Source organism: Rhinoraja longicauda, chromosome 23 (genome assembly GCF_053455715.1).
Source record: "Rhinoraja longicauda isolate Sanriku21f chromosome 23, sRhiLon1.1, whole genome shotgun sequence".
NCBI lineage: Eukaryota > Metazoa > Chordata > Chondrichthyes > Rajiformes > Arhynchobatidae > Rhinoraja > Rhinoraja longicauda.
Genome location: NC_135975.1, coordinates 35547820 through 35568723, shown reverse-complemented (window position 1 = coordinate 35568723; position 20904 = coordinate 35547820). Strand labels below are relative to the sequence as shown.

Sequence of the window (20904 nt, the reverse complement as noted above, 5' to 3'; positions counted from 1 at the left end):
CTCCACCCACCATTGCTCCCGCCCACCATTGCTCATGCCCACCATTGTTCCCACCCACCATTGCCCCCACCCACCATTGCCCCCATCCACCATTGCTCCCACCCACCATTGCTCCCACCCACCATTGCTCACACCCACCATTGCTCCCACGATATGAAATAACTTTATTTATCTCAGGAGGGAAATTGGTCAGCCAACAGTCATAAAACATACCAAGATACATGAAATTAAAGTGACGAATGAAAAGTACAGGATTGGGGATGTGTAAAGATTGGGGAGGGAGGGGGCAGGGGGAAGTGGAGTCAGTCTACCCCACGACAGAAAGGGGTGGAGTTGTACAGTTTGATAGCACAAGGAAAAGTGATCTCCTGTGGCATTCTGCGCTGCATCTTGGTGGAACCAGTCCGTTGCTGAAGATGCTCCTCAAGTTGACCAGTGTGTCACAGAGGGGGTGAGCTGCATTGTCCAAGATGCTCCGCAGTTTGAGGAGCATCCTCCCCTCCAAGACCACCTCCAATGAATCCAACTCCACCTTCAGGATGGAGCCAGCCTTCCTGATGAGCTTGTTGGCGTCTGCGGCCTTCATCCTGCTGCCCCAGTACACAACAACGAAGAAGATGCGACTGGCCACCACCAATTGATAGAACTTCTGCAGCATCTTACTGCAGTCGTTGAAAGAGCGGAGCCTCCTCAGAATGTACAGATGGCTCTGTTCCTTCTTGTACAGTACCTCAACGTTCCTGGACCAGTCCAGTGTACTGTCCAAGTAAACTCCAAGGTACTTGCACTCCTTGGTAAACTGCACATCCACACCCTTGATGGAGACAGGGGACAGGGGTGTTCCTCTCCTCCTAAAATCCACCATAAACTCCTTAGTCTTGACAGTGTTGAGCAGCGGGTGATTCAGCCCACACCACTCAACAAAGTCGTTGACTAAACCTCTGTATTCAGCTTCCTTCCCCTCACCGATGCAGCCCACAATTGCAGAGTCATCTAAAAACTTCTGCAGGTGGCAGGAGTCTGACTTGTATCTGAGGTCCGAGGTGTAGATGGTGAACAGGGAGAGAAGACCGTCCCCTGTGGGGCCTGTGTTGCTCACTACCATGTCCGAGACACAGTTCTGTAGCCTGACGTATTTTGCTCCCTAGCTGTGCAGGCCGGATGGTGTTAAAAGCACAGGAGAAGTCAAAACACATGACTCTCACAGTGCTTCCCGGCTTATCCAGGTGAGCATATGAACGATGGAGCAGGTGGATGATGGAGTCCTCCACCCCCACCTTTGTTTGGTAAGCGAACTGCAGGGGGTCCAGGTAGGGTTTAATCAGGGGTCGCAGGTGAGTGAGCACCAGCCTCTCCAGGGACTTCATGATTTGTGAGGTCAGCGCCACCGATCTGTAGTCATTGGAGGAGCTGGGACGCATCCTCTTTGGTACAGGAACCAAGCAGGATGTCTCCACATCACAGGAACCCTCTCCAGGCTCAGGTTGAAGATATGCTGGAGTATTCTGCACAACTGGCTGGCACACGCCTTGAGCACCATAGGGCCGACACCATCGGGACCCGCGGCTTTGCCTGCGCACGGTGGCGCAGCGGTAGAATTGCTGCCTTACAGCGATCGCTGCGCTGGAGACCCGGGTTCCATCCCGACTATGGATGCTGTCTGTACAGAGTTTGTACGTTCTCACCGTTACCTGCGTCGGTTTTCTCCGAAATCTTCTGTTTCCTCCCACACTCGAAAGACGTAGTTAATTGGTTAACTAATTAACTAGGTTAATTGTCTTAGTAAATGTAAAAATTGTCCCTAGGAAAGTGTTAATGTGCAGGGATCGCTGGTCGCGCGGACCCGATGGGCCGAAAGGGCCTGTTTTTATGCTCTATCTCTAAACTAAACCACTGCCCCCACCTACACCAGGACCAACACCATTACCTACGTCAGGATGCCAACCATTGCCTCCACCTACACCATTGACTCTTCCTGCACCAAGACAAATGGATCGACCTAGGTTTATATTCATTGGAATTTAGAAGGATGTGGGGGGATCTTATAGAAACATATAAAATCTTAAGGGATTGGGCAGGCTAGATGAAGGAAAAAAGGTTTCCCATGTTGGGGGGAGTCCCGAACCAGGAGTCACAGTTTAAGAATAATGGGTAGGCCATTTAGGACCGAGATGAGGAAACATATTTTCAGCCAGAGTTGTGAACTTGTGGAATTCTCTGCCACAGAAGGCAGTGGAGGCCAATTCACTGGATGTATTCAAGAGAGAGTTAGATATAGCTCTTAGGGCTAATGGAAGCAAGGTATATGGGGAGAAAGCAGGAACCGGGTACTGATTCTGGATGATCAGCCATCATCATATTGAATAGCAGTGGTGGCTCGAAGGGCCGAATGGCCTACTCCTCCACCTGCAGTGCCCTCCATAATGTTTGGGACAAAGACCCATCATTTATTTATTTGCCTCTGCACTCCACAATTTGAGATTTGTAATAGAAAAAAATCACATGTGGTTAAATTGTCAGATTTTTAAAAAGGCGATTTTTATACATTTTCGTTTCACCATGTAGAAATTACAGTAGTGTTTATACATAGTTCACCCATTTAGGGGCACCATAATGTTTGGTACACTGCAATGTCATGTAAATGAAAGTAGCTATGTTTAGTATTTTGTTTCATATCCTTTGTGTGCAATGACTGCTTGAAGTCTGCGATTCATGAACATCACCAGTTGCTGGGTGTCTTCTCTGGTGAGCTCTGCCAGGCCTGTATTACAGCCATCTTTAGACTATGCTTGTTTTGGGGGCTAGTCCCCTTCAGTTTTCTCTTCAGCATATAAAAGGCATGCTCAATTGGGTTTAGATCGGGTGATTGACTTGGCCATTCAATAATTGACCATTTTTTAGCTTTGAAAAACTCCTTTGTTGGTTTAGCAGTATGTTTGGGATCATTGTCTTGCTGCAGAATGAACCGCCGGCCAATGAGTTTTGAGGCATTTGTTTGAACTTGAGCAGATAGGATGTGTCTATACACTTCAGAATTCAATATGCTACTACCATCAGCAGTTGTATCATCAATGAAGATAAGTGAGCCAGTAACATCAGCAGCCATACATGCCCAGGTCATAACACCCCCACCACCGTGTTTCACAGATGAGGTGGTATGCTTTGGATCTTGGGCAGTTCCTTCTCTCCTCTAAGCTTTGCTCTTGCCATCACTCTGATATGTTAACCTTCGTCACATCTGTCCACAAGACCTTTTTCCAGAACTCAAGTTGCTCTTTTAAGTACTTCTTGGCAAACTGTAACCTGGCCATCCTATTTTTGCTGCAAACCAGTGGTTTGCATCTTGCAGTGTCGCCTCTGTATTTCTGTTCATGTAGTCTTCTGCGGACAGTGATCATTGACAAATCCACACCCGACTCTTGAAGAGTGGTTCGGATCTGTCGGACAGGTGTTTGAGGATTTTTTTTATTATAGAAAGAATTCTTCTGTAATCAGCTGTGGAGGTCTTCCTTGGCCTGCCAGTCCCTTCGCGATTAGTAAGCTCACCAGTGCTCTTTTTCTTCTTCATGATGTTCAAAACAGTTGATTTTGGTAAGCCCAAGGTTTGGCTGATATCTCGAACAGTTTTATTCTTGTTTCTCAGTCTCATAATGTCTTCTTTGACTTTCATTGGTACAACTCTCGTTCTCATGTTGATAAACAGCAATAAAAGTTTCCAAAGGTGACGGAAAGACTGGAGGAAAGAATAGGTGCTTAGAGCTCTCTTATTCCTGCATCCAGGACGCAATTAAACACACTTGAGCAATTACAAATGCCTGTGAAGCCATGTGTCCCAAACATTATGGTGCCCAGAAATGGGGGGACTATGTGTAAACACAGCTGTAATTTCTACATGGTGAAACCAAAATGCATAAAAATGGCCTTTAATAAAATCTGACAATGTGCACTTTAACCACACAATTGATGCCACCTATACCAATACACCCACCATTGATGCTGCCTGTACCAGTACACCCACCATTGATGCTGCCTGTACCAGTACACCCACCATTGATGCCACCTATACCAGTACACCCACCATTGATGCCACCTATACCAGTACACCCACCATTGATGCCACCTATACCAAGACACCCACCATTGATGCCACCTAAACCGGGACACCCACCATTGATGCCACCTATACCAGTACACCCACCATTGATGCCACCTTTACCAGGTTACCCACCATTGATGCCACCCCTCACCAGGACATCCACCATTGATGCCACATGTACCAGGACACCCATCTATACCAGGACAAAGACTAGGCTTGTATTTACTGGAGTTTAGGATGAGATGGGATCTTATAGACACATATAAAATTGTAAAAGGACTGGACAAGCTAGACTCAGGAAAAATGTTCCCAATGCTGGGGGAGTCCAGAACCAGGGGCCACAGTCGTAGAATAAAGGGGAGGCCATTTAAAACTGATGTGAGAAGGAACTTTTTCACCCAGAGAGTTGTGAATTTGTGGAATTCTCTGCCACGGAGGGCAGTGGCGGCCAAATCACTGGATGAATTTAAGAGAGAGTTAGATGGAGCTCTGGGGGCTAGTGGAATCAAGGGATATGGGGAGAAGTTGGGCACAGGTTACTAATTGTGGATGATCAGCCATGACCACAATGAATGGCGGTGCTGGCTCAAAGGGACGAATGGCCACCTCCTGCACCTATTTTCTATGTTTCTATGACACCCCCATTGATGCCACCTATACCAGGCCATCCATCATTGATGCCATGTAGACCAGGACACCACCCATTGATGCCACTCCTCACCAGTGCACCCACTATTGATGCCACCCCTCACCAGTACACCCACCATTGATGCCACCTATACCAGGACACCCACCATTGATGCCATCTATACTAGTACGCCCACCATTGATGCCACCGACACCAGTACACCCACCTATACCAGTACACCCACCATTGATGCCACCCCTCGCCAGTACACCCACCCACCAGTACATCCACCTATACCAGTACACCCACCTATACCAGTACACCCACCTATACCAGTGCACCCACCATTGATGCCACCTACAGCAGTGCACCCACCATTGATGCCACCCCTCACCAGGACACCCACCATTGATGCCACCTATACCAGGTCACCCACCATTGATGCCACCCCTCACCAGTACACCCACCTACACCGTAGGAGATTAGTGGGCAAAATTAGAGCGCATGGTATTGGGGGTAGGGTACTGACATGGATAGAAAATTGGTTGACAGACAGAAAGCAAAGAGTGGGGATAAATGGGTCCCTTTCGGAATGGCAGGCAGTGACCAGTGGGGTACCGCAAGGTTCGGTGCTGGGACCCCAGCTATTTACGATATACATTAATGACTTAGATGAAGGGATTAAAAGTACCATTAGCAAATTTGCAGATGATACTAAGCTGAGGGGTAGTGTGAATTGTGAGGACGATGCATTAAGGCTGCAGGGTGACTTGGACAGGTTGTGTGAGTGGGCGGATACATGGCAGATGCAGTTTAATGTAGATAAGTGTGAGGTTATTCACTTTGGAAGTAAGAATAGAAAGGCAGATTATTATCTGAATGGTGTCAAGTCAGGAAGAGGGGATGTTCAATGAGATCTGGGTGTCCTAGTGCATCAGTCACTGAAAGGAAGCATGCAGGTACAGCAGGCAGTGAAGAAAGCCAATGGAATGTTGGCCTTCATAACAAGAGGAGTTGAGTATAGGAGCAAAGAGGTCCTTCTACAGTTGTACCGGGCCCTGGTGAGACCGCACCTGGAGTACTGTGTGCAGTTTTGTTCTCCAAATTTGAGGAAGGATATTCTTGCTATTGAGGGCGTGCAGCGTAGGTTCACTAGGTTAATTCCCGGAATGGCGGGACTGTCGTATGTTGAAAGGCTGGAGCAATTAGGCTTGTATACACTGGAATTTAGAAGGATGAGGGGGGATCTTATTGAAACATATAAGATAATTAGGGGATTGGACACATTAGAGGCAGGAAACATGTTCCCAATGTTGGGAGAGTCCAGAACAAGGGGCCACAGTTTAAGAATAAGGGGTGGGCCATTTAGAACGGAGATGATGAAGAACTTTTTCAGTCAGAGAGTGGTGAAGGTGTGGAATTCTCTGCCTCAGAAGGCAGTGGAGGCCAGTTCGTTGGATGCTTTCAAGAGAGAGCTGGATAGAGCTCTTAAGGATAGCGGAGTGAGGGGGTATGGGGAGAAGGCAGGAACGGGGTACTGATTGAGAGTGATCAGCCATGATCGCATTGAATGGCGGTGCTGGCTCGAAGGGCTGAATGGCCTACTCCTGCACCTATTGTCTATTGTCTATAGTACACCCACCATTGATGCCACCCCTCACCAGTACACCCACCATTGATGCCACCTAGACCGCCGCCGTTGCTTCCCCCGCTCTGTGACGTAGAGCGGGCGTTCCAGAGGCCCAGGCCCCGCCCCCGGTGCTGCAGGCGGCGGCGCTGCTGCGGGTTCACCGGCTGCTGAGGACGGGATGGCCGAGCGGGCGGACGACAGCATTAGCAGCTCCATGGCGGAGGCGAACGGTGCGGCTGCTGACGGCGGCGCCGACGGGATGGACGACAGCAGCAGCAGTGTGGCAGAGGCGGCTGCTGCTGGCGGTGGGATGGACGACTGCTCGTTGGCGGACACGAGCGACTGCACGACCCGCCACCTGGCGCTGACGCTGCGTGTGGACTTCCCGGGCCGGCGGTTGGAGGCGCGCGCCGCGCTGACGGTTGAAGCCCAGCGGGACCGGCTGACGCGTGTGGTAGGCGCGGGGCGGCGGGGCGGTGCTCTGCTCTGGGGACCGACCGACCTACGGCGGAGCTCTGCCCTGGGGACCGACCGACCTACGGCGGAGCTCTGCCCTGGGGACCGACCGTACGGCGGTGTTCAACTCCATGGCTTGTGACCGTTTAATGGAGCTCTTCCCCGGGACGGGTTAACGGAGTTCTTCCTTGTGACTGTTTAGTGGAGCTCTGCCCCAGAACCGGCGGCGGGTTAATGGAGCTCCTCCCCGAGGCCATGACCGTTTAGTGGGGCTCTTCACCGGAGCCGGGCGGCAGAGTGAATTTCTTCCCTGTGGCTTGTGACTATTTAGCAGAGATCTTCCCGGGGGTTAGTGACTATTTAACAGTCTTCCCGGGGTTTGTGACCGTTTAGCGGAGTTCTTCCCCGGCATCACTGCACCCCATCTCTTGGCTACAAGAGAGAGCTAGATAGAACTCTTAAGGATAGCGGAGTCAGGGGGTATGGGGAGAGGGCAGGAACGGGGTACTGATTGAGAATGATCAGCCATGATCACATTGAATGGTGGTGCTGGCTCGAAGGGTCGACTGGCCTCCTCCTGCATCTATTGTCTTTCGGCCGCTGCCCCCGGTTCCTTCTGCAGCCGGGGGAGCACTGTCTGACAGGGATTGGTGCTGGCTGGTGTTTTGAATGTGGGGAGAGCTGTTCTTGCATGATGGTCAATTTGCCCACTTATCGCGCTTAGATGAGCCTTGCTGTCCTTTTGGATCCATTGTTATTTATTTCAAAACAAGTCAAGTTTACTGTTACTGTACCGCAGGTGAGGTAAGAGTCGTCAACACTTTAACTCCCCCTCCCATTCCCAATCTGACCTTTCTGTCCTTGGCCTCCTCCATTGTCAGAGTGTGGCTCAGCACAAATTGGAGGTACAGCACCTCATATTTTGCTTGGGTACCTTACACCTCAGCGGTATGATTAATGACTTCTCTATCTTCAAATAGCCTTTGTTTTCCCCCTCTCTCCATCCCCCTTCCCCATCCCAGTTCTCCCATTAGTCTTCCTGTCTCCTACTATATTTTATCTCTGTCCCGCCCACTCCCCTGACATCAGTCTGAAGAAGGGTCTCGACCCAAAACGTCACCCATTCCTTCTCTCCCGAGATGCTGCCTGACCCGCTGAGTTACTCCAGCATTTTGTGTCTACCTTCGATTTAAACCTGCAGTTTTTTTCCTACACATAATGTGAATGGGTAATCAGTGCACTTGGTCGGCGAAAGGACTTGTTTCCATGTTTGTATATCTAAACTAAAATAACTTAGATTCTTGATTAGTACAGGTGTCAAAGGTTATAGGGAGAAGGCAGGAGAATGGGATTAGGAGGGAGAGATAGATCAGACATGATTGAATGGCTTAATTATACTCCTATCAGTTATAAGATGAGTGAAAATGGAGTCACATGAAACTGCAGATACTGGAATCTTGAGCAAAAAACAAATGCTGGCAGAACTCGGTGGGTCAGGCAGAAACTGTGGAGAGAATGGATAGACAATATTTTGGGTCAGGATCCTTCAGACTAAAATTTCAGAGTGAAATGTATAGACCCTGTCCCCATTCACCCATATCTCTTCAAGTTTATATTTCACCCTTCCTCTCCTTATCTAACATCCTTTTGTCTCCATTTCACCTATCACCTTTGTAATTTTACTCCTCTCGTCAGCCAATTCACCACCTGTATCCACCTATCACTTGCTCGGCTCCCACCTGATCTCTCTCCTCTAGGTTTCTCTCCTATCCCAGTCAGTCTGAAAAGGGGTCCCAACCCAAAATGTCATGTCCATTTCTCCACAGAAACTGCCTTCTGAGTTCCTTCACCACTTTGTTTTTTGCTCAATGAGTTAATATAAATCTGAGAGAGAATGGCTTTCAAGGTAATAGGTGGAGGGATGGAATTGATGAGGCTCAATGGCTGAGTAATCACCAAATATTATAAAAGCATAAAATATAATCAATTACCTTTTTTACATTAAAACCCCTGTTAGTTGGAGAGTCTTGGACCAGAGGTCAGAGCCTCAGACATTCTTTTAGGAAGGAGATGAGGAGGAATTTCTTTAGTCAGAGCGTGGTGAATCTGTGGAATTCATTGCCACGAAGGCTGTGGCGGCCAAGTTAATGAACATTTTTACGGCACAGATAGATTCTTGATTAGTACGGGTGTCGGGTTATGGGGAGAAGGCAGGAAAATGGGGTTAAGAAGGATAGATCAGCCATGATTTAATGGCAGAATAGGCGATGGGCCAAATGGCCTAATTCTTCTATCACTTTCTCTCATTTCAAATTTTACTCTAAGGTTCAGAGGGGCAGGGATAATTTTAGTAAAAAAATAATTTCTTAAGATGGTTAAAACCTGGAATCCTGCCAGAAGGAGTGCTAGAAGCAGGGCTTTGCAACTTTTTTTAGATGAGCACTTGATGTGCTATGACCTTTCAGAGCATTGGCTGACTTTGGGGAAATGGGTTTTATGTGGACAGGTACTTGATGGCTGGCACAGATTTGTGTTTTTATATGCTATGTGACTCATCTCTGTGTATTCATAGGAGCATTTGATGGTATGAATAGCAAGCTAAATTAAGAAACAGTTATTGAACAGGTGGTCTTACTTTCGTCTATATGCTGCACCTGCTGTTTTGTTTTAATAAATTTATTCTCCCTGCGGCTTTCTCCACAATACAATCTCCTGTCAGACATAATCTTGAGCAAAACAGAAAGTGCTGTGCTAACTCAACAGGTCAGGCAGCATCCCTGTAAGACATGGTGAATGTTTCTTGGCACTCAAACATAGCATTATCTTTTGTACTGTGAAATGCACATGGAGATCCAGCAGGTTCTTGGTTGCCGAGCCACGAAGAAACTGTCTTCATTTAAGTATGTTCAAATAATTGGCTTTGCTAAAACTTGAGAGTTATGGAGAAATGTTTCCTTTTAAAATTCTACAATTTATGTATTGTCAATGAAATATTATTTGCTCCTTTTTTGAAAACTGCATGACCAAAATCATTGATAAACAATAGAGAATTATTTGGAAAGATTTATGTTAATTCAATCATGAGCAAATTTCTGTAGTTGTCCCTCTCATGGGATTTTTTGCCAAAGTTATATCAGAATCTCTGAAAAGTCTCAGTAAAATAGCGTTTGCTGCAAGGTAAGCAGTGGGGTGATTTTGACAAACCTTCTGCTGGATTGACCCTTGAGTCATGAACTTTGATTTATTATCTTTCTGAATTATGCTGATGTGCAAAAACGGGTAATAAATCGTAGACTTTTTACAATGTAATAAAGTATGCATTTCTACAGTTTATTATCTCTTATCTTTTCAAACCCTAAACTTTGGATAAACAAATCTCTCTGTCAAAATGGTGCCACAGGTAACTGAGTAATACACATTTCCAAAAGACCCTTTGATATTCCTTAATTCATGTATCAGAAGGCAGCTTTCTATAATTTCTTGGAGAACAAAATCAGAAATGAGCTTAACACTAAGGCTTTTAGTAATCTGAAGGCAAGTTTCTGAACCTGGTGGTATGCAACTTCAGGCTTCTGGACCAATGAGAAGAACTCCTTACCCTGATGGTGGGAGATCTTTGATGATAGATGCCGTTACCTTGAAAGAACGTATGTGGGTGTTTCTGTAAATAAGGATACCAACCTGTGGCAAGGGTGGCCAAATTTGAAATTTATTAAATCATAATGAAATACCACAGGATTAAAAATGGGCCTGCCTGTGAACCTTTTGAGCTAATTTGTGATCAGAATTGACCTAAATTTGACCAAAGTTTGATACTTTCAAAATTTGAAGAAAAAGAAACAAGAGAAATAAAAAATTCTGAAACATACAAGACATGGGACACTTACTGATTTCGAAGCTCCCTTACAAAATGTAGGCACCTAACCCATCACGTGGTACGTAGTTCATGCCAGGGTCATTATAATCGCAGGTAGACACAAATGCTGGAGTAACTCAGCGGGTCAGGCAGCATCTCTGGAGAGAAGGAATGGGTGACGTTTCGGGTTGAGACCCTTCTTCAGACTGATGTCAGGGGAAGCGGCGGGACAAAGATAGAATGTAGTTGGAGACAGTAAGACTAGTGGGAGAATTGGGGAGGGGGATTTGATGGTAAGAATAGGAAGGTAGATTATTATCTGAATGGTGTCAAGTTAGGAAAAGGGGATGTACAACGAGATCTGGGTGTCCTAGTGCATCAGTCACTGAAAGGAAGCATGCAGGTACAGCAGGCAGTGAAGAAAGCCAATGGAATGTTATCATATATCATATATATCATATATATATCATATATCATATATATATATCATATATATATATACAGCCGGAAACAGGCCTTTTCGGCCCTCCAAGTCCGTGCCGCCCAGTGATCCCCGTACATTAACACTATCCTACACCCACTAGGGACAATTTTTTTAATTTTTTTTAACATTTACCCAGCCAATTAACCTACATACCTTCATTGGCCTTCATAGCAAGAGGAGTTGAGTATAGGAGCAAAGAGGTCCTTCTGCAGTTGTACAGGGCCCTATTGACACCGCACCTGGAGTACTGTGTGCGGTTCTGGTCTCCAGATTTGAGGAAGGATATTCTTGCTATTGAGGGCGTGCAGCGTAGGTTCACTAGGTTAATTCCCGGAATTGCAGGACTGTCGTATGTTGAAAGACTGGAGCGACTAGGCTTGTATACACTGGAATTTAGATGGATGAGAGGGGATCTTTTTGAAACATAAGATTATTAAGGGGTTGAACACGTTCGAGGCAGGAAACATGTTCCCAATGTTGGGTGAGTCCAGAACCAGGGGCCACAGTTTAAGAATAGGGGGTAGGCCATTTAGAACAGAGATGAGGAAAAACTTTTTCAGTCAGAGAGTTGTAAATCTGTGGAATTCTCTGCCTCAGAATGCAGTGGAGGCCAATTCTCTGAATGCTTTCAAGAGAGAGCTAGATAGAGCTCTAAAGGATAGGGGATATGGGGAGAAGGCAGGAACGGGGTACTGATTGAGAATGATCAGCCATGATCACATTGAGTGGTGGTGCTGGCTCGAAGGGCCGAATGGCCTACTCCTGCACCTATTGTCTATTGTCTATTGATAGAGAGGGAAAGCACGGGCGACCTGAAGTTGGAGAAGTCAATGTTCATATCGCTGGGGTGTAAACTCCCCGAGCGAAATATGAGGTGCTGTTCCTCCAATTTGCGCTGGGCCTCACTCTGACAATGGAGGAGGCCCAGGACAGAAATGGGAATGGGAAGAGGAGTTGAAGTGCTGGGCCGCAGGGAGATCAGGTAGGTTAAGGCAGACTGAGCGGAGGTGTTCATCAAAATGAGCGCCAAGCCTGCGCTTTGTCTCGCCGATGTAGAGAAGTTGACACCTGAAACAGCAGATACAGTAGATGAGGTTGGAGGAGGTGCAGGTGAACTTCTGCCTCACCTGGATAGGCTGTTTGGGTCCTTGGATGTAGTCGAGGGGGGAGGTAAAGGGACAGGTGTTGCATCTCCTGCGGTTGCAGGGGTAAGTACCTGGGGAGGGGGTGGTTTGGGTGGGAAGGGTCGAGTTGACCAGGGAGTTTCGGAGGAAACAGTCTGCGGAAAGCAGAAAGGGGTGGAGATGGGAAGATGTGGCCAATAGTGGGATCCCGTTGGAGGTGGCGAAAATGTTGGAGGATTATATGTTGTATGTGACGGCTGATGGGGTGGAAGGTGAGGACAAGGGGGACTCTGTCCTTGCTACGAATGGGGGGAGGGGGAGCAAGAGCGGAGCTGCGGGATATCGAGAAGACCCTAGTGAGAGCCTCATCTATAATGGAAGAGGGGAACCCCCGTTTCCTAAAGAATGAGGACATCTCCGATGCCCTGGTATGGAACACTGCATCCTGGGTGCAAATGCGGCATAGACGGAGGAATTAGGAGTAGGGGGATAGAGTCTTTACAGGAAGCAGGGTGGGAAGAAGTGTAGTCAAGATAGCTATGGGAGTCAGTTGGTTTGTAGTAGATATCAGTCAATAATCTGTTTCCTGTGATGGAGACGGTGAGATCTAGAAACTGTAGGGAGGTATCAGAGATGGTCCAAGTGAATTTGAGAGCAGAATTATAATCGCGTTGTTTGAATTTAAAACAATCGCAACGAGTGAAAAACCCCCCAGTAATAGCACTATAAATAGCATTGACAACGGGAGGGACAACAGAATGAGACATAGCGAAAATAGGTGAGCAAAGCAGGTTTCTCATGATTTTAAGTTCTAATCATTATTAAGTATTTCAATGGAAACCTTAAACACAAAACATAAACAATGAAAAAAAAACAATAAATATAAAAACAGTTCACTGGTGACACAGTTCACACGTGACCATAGGGGCACCACTACTCGCGTTCTGCTGCAAAAACCTGCGACATCAGAAAACCATCTAATCGGGTGATAAATGATAAAAACCATAAGCATAATCAGAATTTGGCTTATATAGAGTTATTTAATTGCAAAATTAATGTAATCTTTCTGGTATAAATTAGCCTAAGGATTTGATGAAATCCTGCTTGGAAAATGTCACAAAAAAGGCAAGAAAACATAGGGACATATCTGATATTTTTCTTTATAAAAACAGATTTATTTATATTTGCTTCATCTCATTATTTTGGGTATACACCATGATCTACACTACTTTAGAGGGTATGAAACAATGGGAATATTACAAAAAACAGGAAAATAACCTGTTTGGAGACCTTCAGTTTCACTACTGAGTGCTGTATTTAAGGAAACACCCATATATAGATGCTTTTGATGGTGCGGAGGTCTGTGTCTGTGATGGACAATGCTGAGTCCATCACTCACTGCGACCTCTTGCATTACTGTGTATTGGAATTGCCGTACAGTTAGTATACTTTCTACAGTACATCTCAAGAAGTATGTTATAGTATTTGGAGACTTGTTGACTCTTTAAACGTCTAAGAATTAGTCTAACATATCCCTCCATGTAATTGTAACATATGCTGGCTATAATTTGTGTTACTGTTTGACTTGTAGTAAATTGACAAAGCTATCTTTAAGAGTAGCATTGGTTTTCCATGTATTCAACAAGGAGTTTGAACTTGAAATCTTTACTTCCAATCCTCCAGGGAACAAGGATCAAACGGTCCTAACTTCTCCAAATCCCAGACTAGAGATCTATGTTGAGATATGAAGCTTTGTTTTTGGTATTCTCTTCCAATTGAGTCTTACCTCATTGAAATTAAATGCCTGTTTGGGCGCAAAGCTGTCTTTATAATCTTCTGTGAAACAAAATCTGAAACTAATTCCTTCTATATGGGTTTATAGTTTCATTATGTCAAGCAAACAAAACAAAATATTTGCTATGTTAGTTTTGAGAGTTTTTGTTTATATAAAATGACACACCCAATAACAGACAGTTTCATAAGTTCATAAGTGATAGGAGCAGAATTAGGTCATTTGGCCCATCAAGTCAACTCTGCCATTCACTCATGGCTGATCTACCTTTCCCTCTTAACCCCATTCTCCTGCCTTCTCCCCAAAACCACTGACACCCGTGCTAATCAAGAGAATCTGTCGATATCCACCTTAAATGTAGCTATTGACTTGGCCGCCACAGCCTCCCGTGCAATGAATTCCACAGATTCATCTAGTTTGATGAGCTAGATCCAGTTACTCATGGTACCTATAATCTGGAAGGTAGGCCTACTTGCACATTAACTGATCCTCCATTGCCAATATGTTACGTCTTAATTACCTCTGCCTTCTTGTTGAAGGACAGGCAAGCAGTGATAAAGAATAAAAGCATATGGAGGTCAATTCACAAGTTCTTTAAAATTATCCTCTCGTGTACCTGTCGGAAGGAAGGTAATTTTGAATTTGTAGATACCAGGAGTTTAAATTTTTTAATGTGTTTTCTATATTTTACCCAGGGTGTGTAGGTTTGGTTCATTTTTGAAGGAAAATCAAATGGACAATATTAAAAGCATAATGCTTTGTGGCTAAATTATAACTAGAAGCAAGGATGCACCAGCATAAAGCAGAGTAGTTCTTTAATTTGTTCAAGGGTTATACAATATTGAACTGGCTAGCTAGATTATTTCATGTCTTTTAAGATTCATCAGTTGGAATGGCAAATTTCCTTTCCTAGAGGACAAATATGAAGCCGTTGTAGTGCCTGTGTTCACGTATTATCTGCCACACTTTGTCCTGCCACTCTATTACAAGTTTCTTCACTCCCCACCTCCCCCACCCACCCTACAGTCTGAAAAAGGGTCCCGACTAAATGTCACCTTTCCATGTTCTCCAGGGATGCTGCCTGACCTGCTGAGTTACTCCAGTGCATCCTATTTTTTGTAAAGCCGCTCCTTGTTTCCTTGTTCACAGCTCCTAGTTTCTAGTCTTTTTAACCCTTGCATGATGCTGTGTCAAGTCATCATATGGCAAAGTTGACAATGGGTTTCTGGAAGCTGTTATTATTGTATGGATTGAAAATGCTACTTGGGTGTAGAAGGTGAGAACTGATAATCTGATGGTCTAAAATTATATTGAGCAGAGAGATGTGATGAGAAATGGTAGGTGTTGCAAATGCAGGTGCTGTACAAGATGTGGAATGCAGTCCCTACTCTTTGTTGCAGTAAATGAAACTTTAAGCCCTCATTGTCGTGAAAAAACATGAAGTAATTGCTTACTAACCAGCGGGAGACCTGAATGGTATTGCTCTTTTTGATTTGATAAGAGTACCTCTTGTTGTTCGACCTTTTTATGAAATGCTTAAATCCCAGAGAGCTGATTTATGCAGCTTGGGTTGGGAGGTGTAGCTCTGTTAGGAGCAAAACTGAAACTAATTCCTTCTAAGTGGGTTGAAAGTTTCATAATACGAAGCAAACAAAATAATTGCCATGTTAGTTTTGAGAGTTTTTGTTTATATAAAGTCACACACCCCATAACAAAGTGGCAGCCTGATGGGTTAAGATCCAGTAACTCATAGGTACCTGTAATCTGAAGAGTGGGCATACTTGCATGCACATGATTTGGTCTCCCAGTGTTAAAGCAAGGCAGTTTTAAAATGTGATTGGGATACAATTTTCCACAAGACAAGACATTTTTAAAATCCAGCATAAAAATATCGCTACTACATCAGATCACTCGCTCCAATTATTGTTTGACGACATATTTTTGCTTTACGAGCTGAACATGAACATTAAATGTTGCGATAGAGTGAAATGTGTTAATTACTTCGGCCTTCTCATTGAAGGACAGGCAAGTAGTAATACAGAATAACAACACACAGAGGCCCATTCACAAGTTCTTTAAAATTATCCTGTGTCCCTTTAGAATGGAAGGTAATTTTGATTTTGCAGATTTTGGGAGGAGAATTGTTTTATTTTAAAGTGTGATGTTTTAATAATAATAATAATAATGCATTACATTTATATAGCGCTTTTCAAACACTCAAAGACGCTTTACAGGGATTTCTAGAACATAGAGAAGTGAATAAATAGATAAATAAGTAAACGAACAGAGAAAGGAGACAGAAGGTGAGGTGACCTTCAGTGGTTGAAGGCAGTGCTGAAGAGGTGAGACTTCAGTGATGTTTTGAATGTGGTGAGCGAGGAGGAGTCTCTGACGGTTTGGGGTAGTGAGTTCCATAGGGTGGGAGCAGCGATGGAGAAAGCCCTGTCCCCCCAGGATCTGAGTTTGGTCCGGATGGGGGGGGGGACAGGAGATTGGCAGCAGCAGAGCGGAGGGTGCAGGTGGGAGTGTGCCTGTGGAGGAGGTCAGTCAGGTAGGATGGGGCCAGGTTATGGAGGGCTTTGTAGGTCATGAGGAGGATTTTGTATTGGATTCTCTGGGGGATGGGGAGCCAGTGGAGTTTGTAAAGGACGGGGGTGATATGGTCACGGATCGGGGAGTGGGTGAGTAGACGGGCAGCGGAGTTTTGAATGTATTGAAGTTTACTGATGATTTTTGAGGGTGAGCCATAGAGGAGGCTGTTGCAGTAGTCCAGACGGGAGGTGATGAAGGCGTGGATGAGGGTTTCTGCAGCTGTGAAGGAGAGGGATGGACGGAGACGGGCAATGTTTTTGAGGTGGAAGAAGGCTGTCTTTGTGATGTGTTTGATGAGTTTGTCGAAGGAGAGGGTTTGATCAAAGATGATTCCAAGATTCCGGATGTGAGGGGAGGTGGATACTGGGAGACCATCAATATTGAGGATGAAGTTTTGGGTGGATTTGGTGAGCGTTTTTGGACCAATGATGATGATTTCAGATTTGTTGCAGTTGAGTTTGAGGAAATTTGATTGAAGCCAAGATTTTATTTCAGAGATGCAGTTTGTCAATGTAGAGTGTGTGGTGGTGGAGATTGACTTGGTGGAGATGAGGAGCTGGATATCATCGGCGAAGCAGTGGAAGTTGAGACCATGACGGCGGATTAATTGACCAAGGGGGAACAGGTAGAGGATGAAGAGGATGGGGCCAAGGACTGAGCCTTGGGGGACACCTTGGGGGAGGGGAGCAGTGGGGGATTTACAGTTGTTAATGGAGATGAACTGGTGCCTATAATTCTATAATTTACCCACAGCGTGTAGGTTGAGTTCATTTTTGAAAAATAAAATGAAGTGTATTATAAGCGTAATAAGCCATGATTACATTAAATGGTGAGACAGGTTTGAAGGGTTTGATGGCCTACTTCAGCTCCTGCATCCTTGTGTTCAACGGTTGACGAACAGTTAAAGGATTGCTTGTGTGCAGTAAAAACTATTTAAAGGGGCTTATTTTTGCATGTTAACTAATGCATCCATTGAGATCATTTAAGCAACACAATGTAAAATAGTTTCTAAAGTTATTAATAAAAAATTAGATATGGATCCAAAATTAATTATATTAGGATTATCAGAACATACTACAAATTTTACAGTAAGTCAGGTACATTTTCTTGATTACAGTCTAATAACTGCGAAAAAATTAATACTTAAATTTTGGAAAAAACCAATAACCCCCACAATTAAAATGTGGACTACGGAAATGACAGAGACCCTGCATTTGGAAAAAATAAGGTTTGCCTTAATCGACAAACCTGAGTTATTTTTAAAAATATGGTCTCCATTTATTGAATTTTTAGAAAAGTAAATGGGTTTGGCACAGGACTATAAATAATTTTTTTAAATTAAAAGTTGAAACTTGAGTTAGGGGTTGGATGTACAACTGTGGTAATTGTCTCCCAGATCTACTCCCTTTAATTTTTATTGTTAGATCCTTTTTTTTAACCCTCTTATTCTCTCTCCCCAAGTTTATAGTTTTTTGTTTTTTTTTTACTTTCTCTCTTCAAAAATTTAAAAATTGAAGCTATGTAAGAACTTTGTAACAAATGTGTTTTTTTATTTCTATTTGGACATATGCTTTTCAAAAATAAAAAATATTTCAAAAAAAAATAAATAAATAAAAAAACAATGTAAAACTGAAAATAATAACAAGTGTAACTTTCTATTCTTTGTATGGATTCAGTATTTGCATTTTATTCACAGACTTTGGATACGAAAGACCTTAAAATAATCAAAGTGATTGCCAATGGAATTGAAGCAGGATTTTTGCTTGGAGATGCACAGGGTTTCAAAGGAAGTCCCTTGACAATTACCCTTCCTTTTGAATTGCTACGGTATGGATGTTCAATTTGAGAAAGTGATCACTAATTTGATTGATCTCCATCTTGTCATGCTGGTAATTTCATGTGGAGTTGCATCTGGGATTGAACACTATGGGGTTAATAGAATTAGATTAAAGATATTTGATTTTGCTTTAAAAACCTTCATTATCTTCTTTACTTGATATGTTCTACTTTGTGTTTTTGTCCAAGTTTATAATGGAAAATGTGTGCTTAATACTTGAGTTACATTCTCCTGCTTTTGATCCAGTTTATACTGCCTTCATGTGTAATTGTAAAGTAAAAACATTACAGATGTAGATTCTATTATAAGTTCTGGGCAGTGGGATATTTATATATTTTAGTTTGAACTTTTTGTTGTTGGATTCCATTTATATTTTCATTCCTATTCAGATCTGTAATTCATACGGAGAAACAACTTAAATTTAAACAAATCTAATTGTTATCATTATTGCTGCAGTCAAAAGCTTAGAAACATACGAGAATACCAGCTTGCCCATCAAGCCTATCCGTATTTGTGATTGCTGGATTATTGCCAGCACTTTAGCAGCAAAACAACAGGTTGTAAGGGAGGAAACTGGGAATGTTCTTGTGTTCAAGCAAATGATCCTGATTAACATGCAGGGTAAAGGACTATTTGCAAGGCCAAGGAGAAATGGGCAAAGTGTGGAACTAGTGAGTTATTCTGGGGAGAGACATTGTTGACACACAAGGCTGACTGGCTCCTATAGTTTTGCTTTGTGAACCACTGGCACAATTCCTGGGAAAGGCAGAGCCATTAGGCTGGGATTGGCTCTGTGGAATAAATTAATTTAGAGGGAACTTAAAGGGAAATGAAAAGCAACAGACTTTGCAGGTTTGCTTCAAGAGACTTTATTGCCTGATATCATGGAGAGATGGCGGCAGTAAACTGCTCATCAGTTCTCTGACTTCACAGCAGAATTCGCTGACAGTTATACTGTGCAGTAAAGAACTTTTGTTTTTTATTAGATACAACTTTACGAAAATAAACTATCTACTACATGGGTACCAATTATTTCATTAGTCGTGACATTCGTTTGGTTGGTGTTCATTTTATTCAACAACAGATGGTTAATACAAGTCAAACACAATACAAGGGCATCTTTACATTCTTCTATCTCACCTTTTAGGCAGACCGCGCCACCATCCCCTCTTCGAGCCAATCATAAGCCCCCCATTTACAGTAACGTTTCTATGCCACAAGCGGTAGGGGGCGCGGGTGGTCTACCGTAACACACTGCTGAGAGAAACAAGCTTCCTTATATCCGTCTACTATTTCATGTTTACATTTACCATCCACCCTTCAACACATTCCTACACAAGAGGTAATACGTCTAATCTTACTTTGCTGATTCTCACAAACCTCTTCTGCACCTGGTCAATGAGAGATGCCATTTGTCACATCCAAGCACCCTTTCGTTACCTTGTTCAATTCCAATCAAAATTAAGTAAGAAAGGATATTAATATTTTCTTCCACAGGCTGCATGTAAAAAAAATCAAAGCTGGATGAAATTAGGGTGGAACTATTACCCTATTAATTTGAGTAATTAGGCCTTTAGATAGAACAATGATCCAAAGATGATTGGAGTTTATTTATGTAAAGAGAAATTTCGAAATCCAAGGCAAAAGGGCATTCTAGGAAGATAAGGAAAAGCAAATTGTGCACAGAGATTAATAATAACGGTATCAGCAAAATAGGCTTTAAGATAGGAAAAATAAACGGTCAAGGTTAAAGTTATTTTATCTTGATGCAAATAGAGAAATTAATAAATTGGTGTTTTGGATGCACAACCACGAGACATACTCAGGATCAAGTTTGGAAACCAAATATTCTGGTGTATGAGAAACATCAAGACAGGAAGAATTTAGGGGGAGTTTGAATGAGAGAGCTCCAATAATAAAGGACGGTATAAAGGTAGTGAAATGTCTTGCACTGAGAGGATGAGGAGCAAGAATCAGTATGAATAGGATTGTGAGATATAATGGGGCAAATAGCTCTTATGGTTGTAGCATATAGACCGCCTATGCTATTACACCATCAGACAGTTAATCAACAAATAGTAGCCTTGTTAAAAGGATAGTGCAATTATGGTGCAGTAAACTGTCTCAAATGCAATTACCCATGCAATAGTTTATTTGATTTTGATGGTTAACCCTATGGTTCAAGATCTTCTGAAGGAGAGCAATCATCATAAACATGTCACGAACCAATGTGGAAATTCTAATTCATAAATTGGAATCTTAAACAAAACTATTTACAAAAGTGTGAGGGGAGAGATGGCTGAAGTGTATTCGGAATTTAGAATGATGAATGAGAACAGATGAGCAATGGTGAACTTTGAAAGAAATATAAATAAGATTAAGGATCAAGTAATATCTGTAGCTAATAGC

The 20904-nt window shown here is 43.6% G+C and overlaps 1 protein-coding gene across 1 annotated transcript in view; it reads left to right on the top strand.

The window, feature by feature from the left end:
• Nucleotides 1-6462: 6462 nt before the first annotated feature.
• The window catches only part of lta4h (leukotriene A4 hydrolase), a 55404-nt gene continuing 40962 nt past the window's right edge, over nt 6463-20904 (top strand). Inside the window, exons 1-2 of the mRNA XM_078420215.1 lie at nt 6463-6808; nt 18355-18485. Coding sequence (XP_078276341.1) covers nt 6533-6808; nt 18355-18485 — 407 coding nt within the window. The 5' untranslated portion in view covers nt 6463-6532. The remainder of the gene's footprint in view (nt 6809-18354; nt 18486-20904) is intronic.